The 12143-nt window shown below is 41.6% G+C and overlaps 1 protein-coding gene across 1 annotated transcript in view; it reads right to left on the reverse strand.

The window, feature by feature from the left end:
- Nucleotides 1–9582: 9582 nt before the first annotated feature.
- rapgef2 (Rap guanine nucleotide exchange factor (GEF) 2) overlaps nt 9583–12143 on the reverse strand; it is a 96872-nt gene continuing 94311 nt past the window's right edge. Inside the window, exon 33 of the mRNA XM_034291784.1 lies at nt 9583–11455. Coding sequence (XP_034147675.1) covers nt 11430–11455 — 26 coding nt within the window. The 3' untranslated portion in view covers nt 9583–11429. The remainder of the gene's footprint in view (nt 11456–12143) is intronic.

The raw sequence follows: 12143 nt of genomic DNA on the forward strand, positions 1-12143 counted from the left end.
GCCTGCTTCTAATGAAATATAGATTTCATTCATAACACATTAGAACTAAAGATTTAGATCAAAATCATCATATGTGCATTTAATATCAAATTAATTAAATACCCCTTAAATATTTGTTTTGATAATATCCATCATTACTGTGTGTCCTCCAAATAAGGGGAAGGTAAAAGAAACAGAAGCATTTGATGTTGATCAAGGCTGTGCAGAGGTAAAGTTATTAGAGTTCAGTGTGGGCTTACATTTTTACCTCATGCTCACTGAATATGTTGGATGTCCTAGTCCAGATTACAGAAATCAAGGTTGTTACATAACCTTCAAAAGCCAAAACAAACCTTCTGTAATAAAAACAACTTGCATTATTCTGTTATTTTATTTAGTTTATCACAAAATCATGCTGACAATATTCACTGTACAATCTTCCTAGCATTCTTTGGCCATGAGCTGCAGCTGTCATCCATGCTCATGCTTCCTATTCTCTGTAGACCAAGACATATCCTGTAATGTCTCACATCCGACTCCTCTGCCACAAGCAGATAATTGTTAGCTATGGCTCTCTCCAATTAGCTTCTACAGCTCTGCTTCCACACAGGCCAACACATACATACACACAAACACACCCACATACATACACACACACACACACTGTTGACAGACTAATGTACAATGACTCCACAGGGTTGTTTTGTCTTTTACCCTAAACCGAAGTTAAGCCTATGGGGATAGATGGGGTTGATAGTTTACAGTGCGTGGAAGGACGGCAGACACCAATCAGACCCATTTGTTAACAACTGAGGTCAGGATAATTAGCAGGTTAACCAGGCACAGACCCCCTGCATCAGTCACTTTCTCTGTCTGACTCTCTCTCTCTCTCTCTCTCTCGCGCTCTGTCTGATTTGAATGAAGCATATTACTCTTCTAATTCACTTTTCTTCCACTTTTAATATTTCCCATTTATATCACCTTTTATCTCTGCACAAGAGACGACTGTTAATGAAACAGTAGCTTCCCTCTGACTTTCACTAACCCAGCTTTAAAAATGTCTCTTTAAGCTATAGCTTCAACGGTAAACTCATGCTGAATCTTCTGAATCTCATATACAACCTCTCTTCTTCCCTCTTTCCCTCAGCCCATCTCTCCTCACCCCTCTTCCTCACTCCTTTTTTCTCCCACCTCACCAGTTCGACCCATCACTTCTCTCCTCAACCACTGCCTTAAGTCTTTTCCAAACCCTTTCAACAGTATCAAACAGGGTATGGCATGTCTGGGAAGCCCCAGCCCAGGGAATCTACAGACAGAGGACAACGATGGCAGAATGTGTTTTTAGTGTGAGGAACGGTAACCTGTAGTGTCATTCTGTCCAGTCTATAATGACAAACCTCAGAGATGAGGTTTATCATTACCAGGACTGCGATTACATGTGACCAGGACTGCTGAACCACAATGGCTGGAAACGACTAAAACTGGTATTCACATTCACCTAAAAGATGCATTTCGGGACTGCTGTGAATAAAAAAATGTTTTTATTGAAACCCTTCCATTTTGGCCTGGATGGGTAGTACGTTGTTAATATGTCTATTATCAATTAATACCACCATAATCATATCTTAGTTACCACAAAATTCCAAGTTTGAAAGGAAGTGGTTGTGACGACACTGGGCACACACAAAGCGCTCGATTTTCTAGGACCAGTCTTGACTCAACAGCACCTCTGTTACAACCAGCGCCCAAAAATCCCAGAAAGCTTTTTAATTCTTTGGAGGCTATGACCATTCTTATGATTGGATCTTTATGATATGGTCTTTGGCTCCCAGGCCGATCATGTTGTGGTATGCATTATGGAATGGGTCAGCAATGCACAGGACTGCTGTATAAACATCACACAGCATGTCCCATCTGGATAATAAAACAGGATCGTCTTTTATCTCTTGCAGACAGAAAAGGGCTGAGGGGAAAGATGGAAGAGAGGCTTCTGTGTGTGTGTGTGTGTGGGGGGGGGGGGGGGGGGTGGCAGTCTATGTGGTCATCATAAATCACGGCTCTGGGTGAGTGCTTAAAGAGGACATGAGTCGAGGGGAGACCAGACTGTCATACCAGAGAGGCCTAGTCCTTTGAGACCAGACTATCTGGTATGACAGTCTGGTCTCCCAGGACTTGGCCAATCTGGTGTGATAGTCTGGTCTCAAAGGACTAGGCCTATCATACCAGATAGGCCATGTCCTGGGAGACCAGAATCTCATACCAGATTGGCCTAGTCCTGGGAGACCAGACTATCATACCAGATAGGCCATGTCCTGGGAGACCAGACTCTCATACCAGATTGTTCTAGTCCTCTGAGACCAGACTATTATACCAGATAGGCTAAGTCCTGGGAGACCAGACTATCAAACCAGATAAGCCAAGTCCTGGGAGACCAGACTATCATACCAGATTGTTCTAGTCCTCTGAGACCAGACTATCATACCAGATAGGCCGGGTCCTCATTGTGGAGGACCCGAACACACCTGGGTTTCATTCTCTGCTCTAAGTCGGGTTAATTCAGATCTGGCACAACAAAGGACTGCATCATAATATGTATATGTTTTTGTTGTTTTTGTATAGTTGGTATTTGAGACAGAGGGCTAAGCTGTAAAACACTGATTTCACTGCATGAATAAATAAAAGTAAAGAAATATATATAATTAACTACTAGGCAGAAACAAAAACCCAAACATACGTATTTCTACTTTTCAATTGATTCAGCATTGTTTTTTCATGTTGTTTTTCAACTGAAAATATCTGTAGTAGATTTCTATAAATCTGGACAAGAGTGCCTGCTATATAAGTTAAATGTAGTGAATTAGCAAATTTTTTCTGACTTTTCCATTGACTTAGCATGATGTTTAGGTTGTGAACTGATCCACAAAGTTGTGCTTTGGTCATTGAGGCTACTAGTGAAGTCCTGGCCTGTGTTGCGTCTAACTGTGATGTGTTTGCGTTGTTCCACGGTTGCTGGCTCTGGAGAGCTTTGTGCTTTTGCCTTACTAACTGAACTGCAAAAAGCCAATCCTCTCAAGAGCTCCTTCTCATTCAGAGGGAAAACAAAATTCCTTCTTCCTTTTGCCAGGATTTTTATTTCTTGCTCTCATGAGTAAAAAGGCAAAATGACTGTTCAAACCACCAGCTTCCTGCAGCCTATAAAGACCAGTAAACTCAGAATAATCTGATGACTCAATTTTTAAAACGTTTTTGGGGTACGTTGGGGGAATTCAGAGATCACACTGCCAAGTGTAGATGCAGTTTTCACAGCGAAGGACTTCCAGCGAACCACATCGTATTCTGTGATTTTAGAAGGTTGAAAATAACTCTGCGGTGACTTCAACCCTCCCTCCTTTGCCCTCCATTCCCCCAGTTCACTACTTTCAAAAGGGCACTAATGTGTTAATGTTTATGAGGTCACCTCTGCCAACTCCGACCAGAGGAAACATTCCTCACTGAACGACAAGTCCATCTGACTGTGTCTAAAAGGGCTGGCTGACTGGCTGACTGGCTGACCGAGGACCTCTCTCACCTGTCCGCCGTCACGTAGTTCACAATGGCGGCACCCTCGATGGCTCCCTACTCCTCATTGTGTATTATTATGACCGGGGCCAGCTGGTGCCATCTGGAATGTAATCTAACCCTCAGTCCAATACCTCATCGCCAGACTGCACAGCAGCAGCCACCCAATAAAGGACAGTAGACCAAACACACCTGTAACAGAGCCCGTCGCTGAACGGAACAGGCCGAGATAAGATCTTCGGAGGAGCCTGCAGACGTACCAGCACTGCCGCGTTCCGTCGTATGCCTCTCACGGGTCACATGAAGTGGAGCGTCGTGCTGTGGCACGCACACGGGAGCACCACAAAACACGGGTATGTTGTTCTCCATTCATCTATTTGATCAGAGTGAGCTGTGTGTGCCAGGTTTAGTGCACCATGCATAACCAGGGCCCAACTCTATCTAGGAGAAAAGGGTGCAATTTGGGACTTATGTGGGAGGGTAGATGTACTCTGTGGGGGTCAACACGCGGCCCTGTTTGTGTTCCACGATGGCTGGCAGGGATATACAATACCTCACACCCCTCCCTCTGAGACCAACATTTTCAAAGACAACCCTGTCAAGTTGAGTGGATGATCTGAGGTGAGTTTGACTAATTATTCACCCCCTTTATTCTATGCTCAGCAGACCATCACAGGGCTAATTACAGGTAATAGATGGTGTCTGAACAGAGTAAATACACAAGACTTAGGGTTCTGACCAGGCTCTGGACAACCAAAGAAACCTTAGCTCTGGAACAAATCCATGTCAGCCTGACTCTTTTTCTCCCTTTTACTGTGTCTGTCATCCTTTGTGTCTAGCTCTTTCTAACTCTCTGCCTCCGTCTACACCCGCCCCCCTCTGTCCTGTCCCTCTCGCTGCACCCTTCCCCTCCCTGACCCCTTCAGCCCGTCTTCATCCCTTTATATCCTGATGCAGCAAAAGTTGAATGTTGACTTTGGACTTTTGAGTGACAAAGGAACACTGAGAAAGCAGCTGACTCCTCACTCACCCCATTCATCATCCTTCCTCACTCACCCCATTCATCATCCTTCCTCACCCTCAATCACCCCATTTATCATCCTTCCTCACCCTCACCTCACCCTCGTCCACCCTTTTCACGTCTCCAACCTCACCCTCGACCAAGTCCATCACCCTTGACCAACTTTTCATGCTTCCTCCCTCACCCTCAATCGCCCCCTTAAAGTCTCTTCTTTCACACTCCGACTGTTTTAGGGGAGACTTAACTACAAGGTAACAGAGATGTTAAAACCTAGTAAAGTAATAACTAATTCGAGCCCTAACCTGAACCGAAATGGAACTATTGTCAAATGGAACAATTTGTAAGGGTATTTGGGTATTTATTTGCTAAATGTATCGGTTGTGACCGACGCAATGAACTATGTGGGCTGTAGTTTTTGTGGTACCACATGCTGTACATAACATGGATGATGGCACAACTGTAACAGCAGACATAGCTCTAGTCAGCACCACCAAGTGGACAAAGATTGGACTCATCCCGCAGTCACTACGGCTCAAGACTCCTTTATTACACTGCCTAGAAGCAGTCCGTCCGTCCTGTCGACTCTTACTGTAGAGGGGAGCGGAGGGCAATCGAGAGTAGGGAGAAGAGTGGAAGAAAGGAGGAGAGAGGGGGGATGAGGGGACGGAGGACGGATGAGTAGAGAGAAGGAACAGAGGTGCGATGAAGTAACTGTGGAAGAAATTGTGAAAGTTAGAAGGATGATGTAGAGGGAATGTCTTCATAAGGTGTGATTTTCAGCAGCCCGTGTCAAGGTGATCTGTTGATTGAAGAGCAACACGCCTCAGCCACATGCCGTGTCCCATCCTGTCCCCTACATGGTCCACTACTTCTGATGAGAGCTCTATGGGACCTGGTCAAAAGTTGTGCACTTAAAAGAGAGTTATTTGTTATTTAGAAGACAGCCAGTGTTTGTGGTTTTGCCACGTCTGTACCTGTCTCTAGTCACCTGTGTCTTTGTTGCCCGGGGTAAAGAAAGGTTGTGTCGACTGACCATGCTCACTTCTCCACACAGCAGACTAGCTATTTAGAATAATAATATGGTGGTAGTATTGGTAAAGTAGTATTAGTATAGTGCTATCAGTTCTTATAACAAAGAAAAGTGTATCGAAAAGTGTCTGGCAGGTTTAGGATATTTTAAAGTTCTATTAAACTATTCCCATGAACACGTGAATCTGTTACATTTGAAGAAAAGAAAAATGACTGTTCTCACACAAGCCATAATTTGATCCACACGCCAGGTCTGGTTTCTGTCCGAAGAAATTTCACAAGAATTTCACAAGCTGTTTATACGCAGGACAGATGAATAGATTAAATAATTGGAAATATAGCATTCCCTGTGGGCTGATTGAACGTAGGTAATCTAGTATTTTTAAGATGTGAAACAGGCTTCACGGATTTTAAATTAGTACTTGTGTCGAGCTGTCGACGGTAACTCAATGCTGCCATCAACAGGACACTGTCAAACCTTGCAAACAGGACATTATGACGAAGTTCTGCCTGGTTAAATGTCCTCACTCAACTCATTGACGAGCCAGACACAAGTAAACATAGACCGGTTAGCTATACAAATTGAAATATGCCTATTAAACCAGGAATTCCCAACCTTTTCCGACCCGGTCAAGCAATTTCGAAAAAAATGGATAGGGTAATTACTTATTGGATTAAGCTACTATAGGCGAAACAATTATGACACACTGCATGTTCAGGGTTTAAATATAAATCAACGATATTCTAAATGAATAAAAAGGTTTGGAATTTGTGCGAAAGTGTGGTCACGCGTATCGAAATTAGTGACGTGAAGAAGTTTTTCATGTTTTGCTGGTAAACAATGAGCATGCGTACATTTATATTAACATATGCATAGAAAAGTATTATGATAATAATAATAATAAAGATTAATCTACTAGGCTTATTTTAATTAATCTACTAGGCTTATTTTAAAGATAGTGCCATTTTGTCTAGAAGTCGGTATTGCAGTTTCCGGTTTACTTACTAATACTCATCCGCATTAGTAAACACCTAAACTCACAACAAGATGAGTGATGCTGTTGTATGGAAAAAAAATAGAAATATAATGTACGTGACTCATTTAAGTTTCAAGGTACATGTGGGGCATCATTTTAATCAGGAGAATGTCCTCTTTTTAATAAAATATGGCTTGCGTCATTCAATGACTTCAAATGCTAGACTAGAAATAGTCAGAAAAGGCGATTTATTATATTCTTCCACGTAACGCAGGTTTAAGCGCAATTAATACCATATAGGACCAGATGTTTACTTCCTATGCCAGTTGTTATTTTTCAGTTTCATTGTGAAATGAGGTTACAGTAGTAAAATAAAAGAGGAGACCTGTTTTTGTGCTTTTTTGAGGCTATGGAATTTTAAGCTTCATTCAGGTTAGAAGAGGCTGAACGAAGGTTAGTTCCAGCTCAGCCAATGTTCTTTTGCCGTTTTTGAGGCTAGGGTGAATTTTTATGCGTTATATTGTCCTGCCTAATACTACACTAAAAAGGAACAGTCGCTAACTAGCTTTGCCGATAGCCGGCCGGCACACCACAGTAAACTACCTACCCTCATAGTTGTGCAGATAACAGATACGTAGAGTTTGAATCCCTTGTTCCGCTTGCTTGTTGGAGCAGGGGACCAGGCATCAACAATTCGATGGACATCTCTAATGCTTATTTTAGGCAGGTCTTGGAGACATCTACTGAAAACTGAAATTTTGGGCGACGCGGGGTGATCGCCTTAAGTAAACCGGAAAATGATATGCCGACATCTGGCTAAAGCGGAAGTTTGTCCATACGCTTGTGCACAGAGCCTATAATCACAATCAAAATCTCCACTCGCTTGCTTGAGTCTGCGAGCTTTGAACTACATACTGATTGGTAACCAAGCAAACACTTGTTATAAATTGAGAACCACTAGGACAGGGGTTTTCAACTCGGGCCCTCGAAGCAGTTCCATATTTTTAATTGCAGCCCCAAATCGGGGACTGCAATTAATAGGCTCCGGTCCTCGTACGGTAATAGGTGAATGCCCATGCACTAGGTTAATGAGGTGTAGGGCTACCGGTGAAGCGCTGCAGAAATCACAGTGCATTTTATGTAGAATGATGGAAATACTACGGTTGTCATTAACAATTTAATTTAACTGTATTGGTAAATGTAATGGCGTAACCGCCACATTATGAAATGGCCCTTGCAATGTATTAGACTTCAGCAGCTTAAATAGTCTACTGAGAGCTTGAACAATGTATGCCATTGAGATAGATTTTGTTGTAGCCTATTTCACGATGTAATTATGGCATGCTTTGTTTCAACCCTCAGCGGATTCGGGACAGTCGAAAGTCGAGATCTGAGGCGTAGTCCACACCTACACGGTTGTTTTAACAGGGAAGCTTTCTATTCGTTTTGGCCTTTCGTCTTTTTGTCCACACGCAAACTGCGTTTTCGGTCACTGAACGGAACTATTGAAAAACTCCTTCCAGGGTGAAGATATTTAGAAACTCAGTTTTCAGTGTGCACGTGTAGACAGGGAAAAATGAGATTTCGGCTTGTAACGGCAGTGTGTGACATTATCTTTGTTTATATGAGGCGATTTTGTGCAATGGCGGACGTAGCCAATATAGTGCTGGTTTTAATCTTGATAACAGGGCGTTTTACATGTTAACACAAAAATGTAGTTCATCTCCCACTATATTGAGGTACAGAAGCGTCAGAATGTGCTACGGAGGTCACTGCTACATTCAACACTCGCGCCACTGTTGTTAGCCCACTGGAAATACGATTTTCAGGCTTCTGAATGGTCAACATGTCTTTGAGGTTAGGGTCCTATCGTCGTCAGTTGGTTTGGCATGCTCTTTGACAGTGCTTGACAGCGTGTTTTTGCGTTTTCATGTGGACAGAGATTTTTTTTAAGAACGAAGGAGAAAAAACACAGATAAAAAAACATACCTGTGTAAGTGTGGACCTCTTCTGAAACATCCGATCCCGGTCTGGTTCTTATCAGGCTGTTTGATCAACAAGGAAATGTACACCTGAATCCGTCTCAGGCATTCCACCTCAATTGAGCGCAGGCGCCAAAGCTGCCGTAAGGGGGCGCTAGAGCAAAGGCAAGGCAACCATATTCAATTACTAATCCCCATACCGGGACAGTGCTGGCCAATGGCACCTCCCGCCATGGGACCCGTGGACTAATCCACAGGGAGCATTCAAATCCTGTTCTTGCAAAGCAGACATTATTTAAAAAATATATATATTTAAGCGATGACACCTCAATTTTTAATATTCCATTTTGTCTTCTAATGTCTCTAAAGAAGAGGAAAGTAATATATAGTACTGAATGTAATCATTTCAGTTACATTCCTGACTACACATTTGGACAATCTACTTGTAAATGTGAGAGATAAAATTTTAAAGGTAACCTACCCAACCCGGTACACATCTCAATTTGCCTCACTGTTTTTGTGCAATCAGTAGATTGTTAGTAGGAAAGTTCCTGATAAGGTACAATATTAAAGAGGACACCACAAAATGAAGGGAAATAAGTGCATTAAAACCTATGAATTGATTCCTTTTGTAGTATTTATTGATTATCCAGCTTCTTACAAACTGGATGTTGAGGCATAAACATAGTACATTTCAACAAAAATATAACCAATATTTACAATTATTGTATTAAAAATACAAAAAAACAAATGTTCCACTCCACCAATTGTCTTTTTAAAAGACATACAGGTAAAAGTAGTACAAGAAAGTATGAGAAAAAATCATCACTAGCTAAATGTACACTTCTCACTTGACATCACATCAAACGGAGTAGCAGTTCTACCTACTACAATTATCTTTATGCTTGTACACTGTTGTGCAACATTTTGTTTTTCAAAATGGGACTTGACCTAATATGCACATTATCTTCAAACAGTTGAATGAGCGTGAAATAGGATGATGATGAATGTCACCACGGTATTACAAATGCATTATTGACAATCTATCGGCAGCCATTAAAAAAAAGAAAAGAAAAGAACAACAAAACATGACAGAATTGATTAGTGTAGTTAAAGACCACAGTGGAAAACACTGCACCCATTTTCTTCTTCCGTCTATGGTTTCTACCACTGATCAATGTGATCAGCGCAACTCAGTGATAAAAAAACTAAAAAAAAAGTGACACTTCACAATTTGAGTACTAATTATTCTGATTGGCAGCCTTTAAAGTTCATTATTTCATCAAGGAATCTGTCCCACCGGAGTCAAAAAACAAACACATTGAATAGTTTTCTTCAGTCAATTTAAATAATGTTGAAAAACAGGTTGCCCTATGATAACATTGCCTAGTAATGTATAAAACCACTAACCATGATTCCTGTAACAGTGGAGGATGTCTCCAGTAGAGAGGAGAATGAATCGAACCGCAAGAGAGGGGCCTTCTAGTTCCTTCGTGTTCAGTCTTAAATGGTGGACAGAAGCCAGGGAAAGCATTTGGTTATGCAGCACCATTGAGAGGCCTGAGACTCCATTATTCTGTGTAGGATTCAAGACTTGACTAGTACTTAGGGCGCATAATTAAAACACATTCCCTGAGTTCATCTTGAAATCTGGTAGAAATCACCTCCGGGTTCACGTTGAACATCAAAAACCATCCAGGTCAAGAGAAAGCCACAATATGTTTTCTGTCATTGTCCACTACAATGAGGACTAAATATAGAATGAATATAAGTCACCAGGTGACCTTCCAGGTTAAAAGCTGGATATCATATAGCCAGGTTGAGACTTTATTTGGGTCACAGCTACGCCCCACACCTGCTAGATACTGAATATGACCTAGAACTACATATGGAGCTGGCCCTGGCTGAGAATGATGTCCAGGGAAAGGATGGCCAGGAGGCTTGTACTAAAACCAAAGGTTTTACAGAAAAGTGCTGAAGCCAGATGTGTCAGTACATTAGATTATGAAGGTGCACGTTGGTCGTCCCAACCGACATGTGGCTACCCCAACTCTCGTGTTGATCAGCCAGACTACATATTGGTCACCCCAACTGATCTCTCTCATTGTGAATGTTCAGTGCCACCACTGGGTCATTTCGCATATGTAAATAACAACATAATACTGTAATTGTGGAATAAAACACCCTTTCAACAGATCTGTATCCACACAGGGATATGAGACTTGGGTGTAGCATCTTTAGCTCCCAGATTGCCATAGTTCTGGAAAGAAGACCCTCAAAAACCTAGCTGGGATTTGAAAATCCTTAAGAGTTCAAAATCGGTCAATGTTCTTTTTTTTTTAATAATTATTGTCCATTTTGTTCTTGCTTTATAAAATAGAAAATCAAAAAGTGCAGATAAAGCTCAACACATCATGATGCTGTGTGTAAAGCGCAGTGGGGTTGGGACAGGGGGGACAATAGACTTGGAAAGCTGTTCTGGGACAGCCATGTTTCTGTGTGTGTGTGTGTGTTTGTGTTTCTGTGTGTCTGTGCGCATGTGAGCTTGGTTGTCGCGCATTGCTCTGTGTTTTTACAGCAAAACAGTTTGACTAGTTCTTTATTTTATTTTTTTCAAAGTGCCAGGCATTTTGTATCTTTCTTTTGTCATCTCTTCTTCACAGTATTTTTTGCATGCAGGGTCATTTAACCCCCCATGATGCTTTAAGGCCGGGGAGGGAGACGAGCAGAGGAGTCCACCAACTAGGAGGAAGAGTCCGGCAGGCACAATACGTACTGGTCGGTTTGTCTGTCCATCAGTCAGGCAGTCTCTCTCTTGTTCCGCCCTCATGGGAGGGACTTCAAGTCACTGCAAATGACAATCCAGCAGAAGACCGGTGTCTTTCAGACTGCTGATACTTGTTCATCCTCTGGTGAGAAAAGAAAAAGAACAAAGGATTGGAAAGCTGTTACCACGGTGTTAGAAGGAAAAAACCTTCACAGAATAGTCACAAAAGTCTCACACTCACCTTTCCATGAGCAACTATCGAAACTGAACATATTCATATTAGGCCACACAAATTAGATGTATTGTATAAGAGATGCCTAGCTTAAAAAGTTTTTTTTATATGAATTGATTCTTTAAAATAATTATTTGTGACAAATTGGATGATTTGCATAGCTATTGTTATAGCTGAGGTTCATTTTAATAGTTGTGAATCAGATCCTGGGAATTGAGAACAGTGAATGTTTTTTTTACGATAGCCTTCCTTGAATTGTGTAGCTGCTAAATTTATTATGTAGACCAATCAAAGTCATTTTATCACAACTATTTTTTCTTTTATCTGCGTTGCTTATACAGATAAGAAGCTTCAAACACAAATGCCACAATATATATGATATGGCAACCCAATAGGTGCTACTGTTAGCTAGCCTGAACTGAAGTAAACCCTTCTACCAGTGTGTGTGAGTGTGTCTCATATATATATGGGATATATGATATATATATATATGAGACACACACACACACACATAAAACTAAGTTGATTATGGGTACTATAGAAATCCACTAAGTGCAAGTGAGAGGAGAATGTTTTTCATTTAAGGCTGAATGTTTTC

The sequence above is a fragment of the Esox lucius genome, chromosome 4 (genome assembly GCF_011004845.1).
Source record: "Esox lucius isolate fEsoLuc1 chromosome 4, fEsoLuc1.pri, whole genome shotgun sequence".
In the NCBI taxonomy this organism is placed as follows: Eukaryota; Metazoa; Chordata; class Actinopteri; order Esociformes; family Esocidae; genus Esox; species Esox lucius.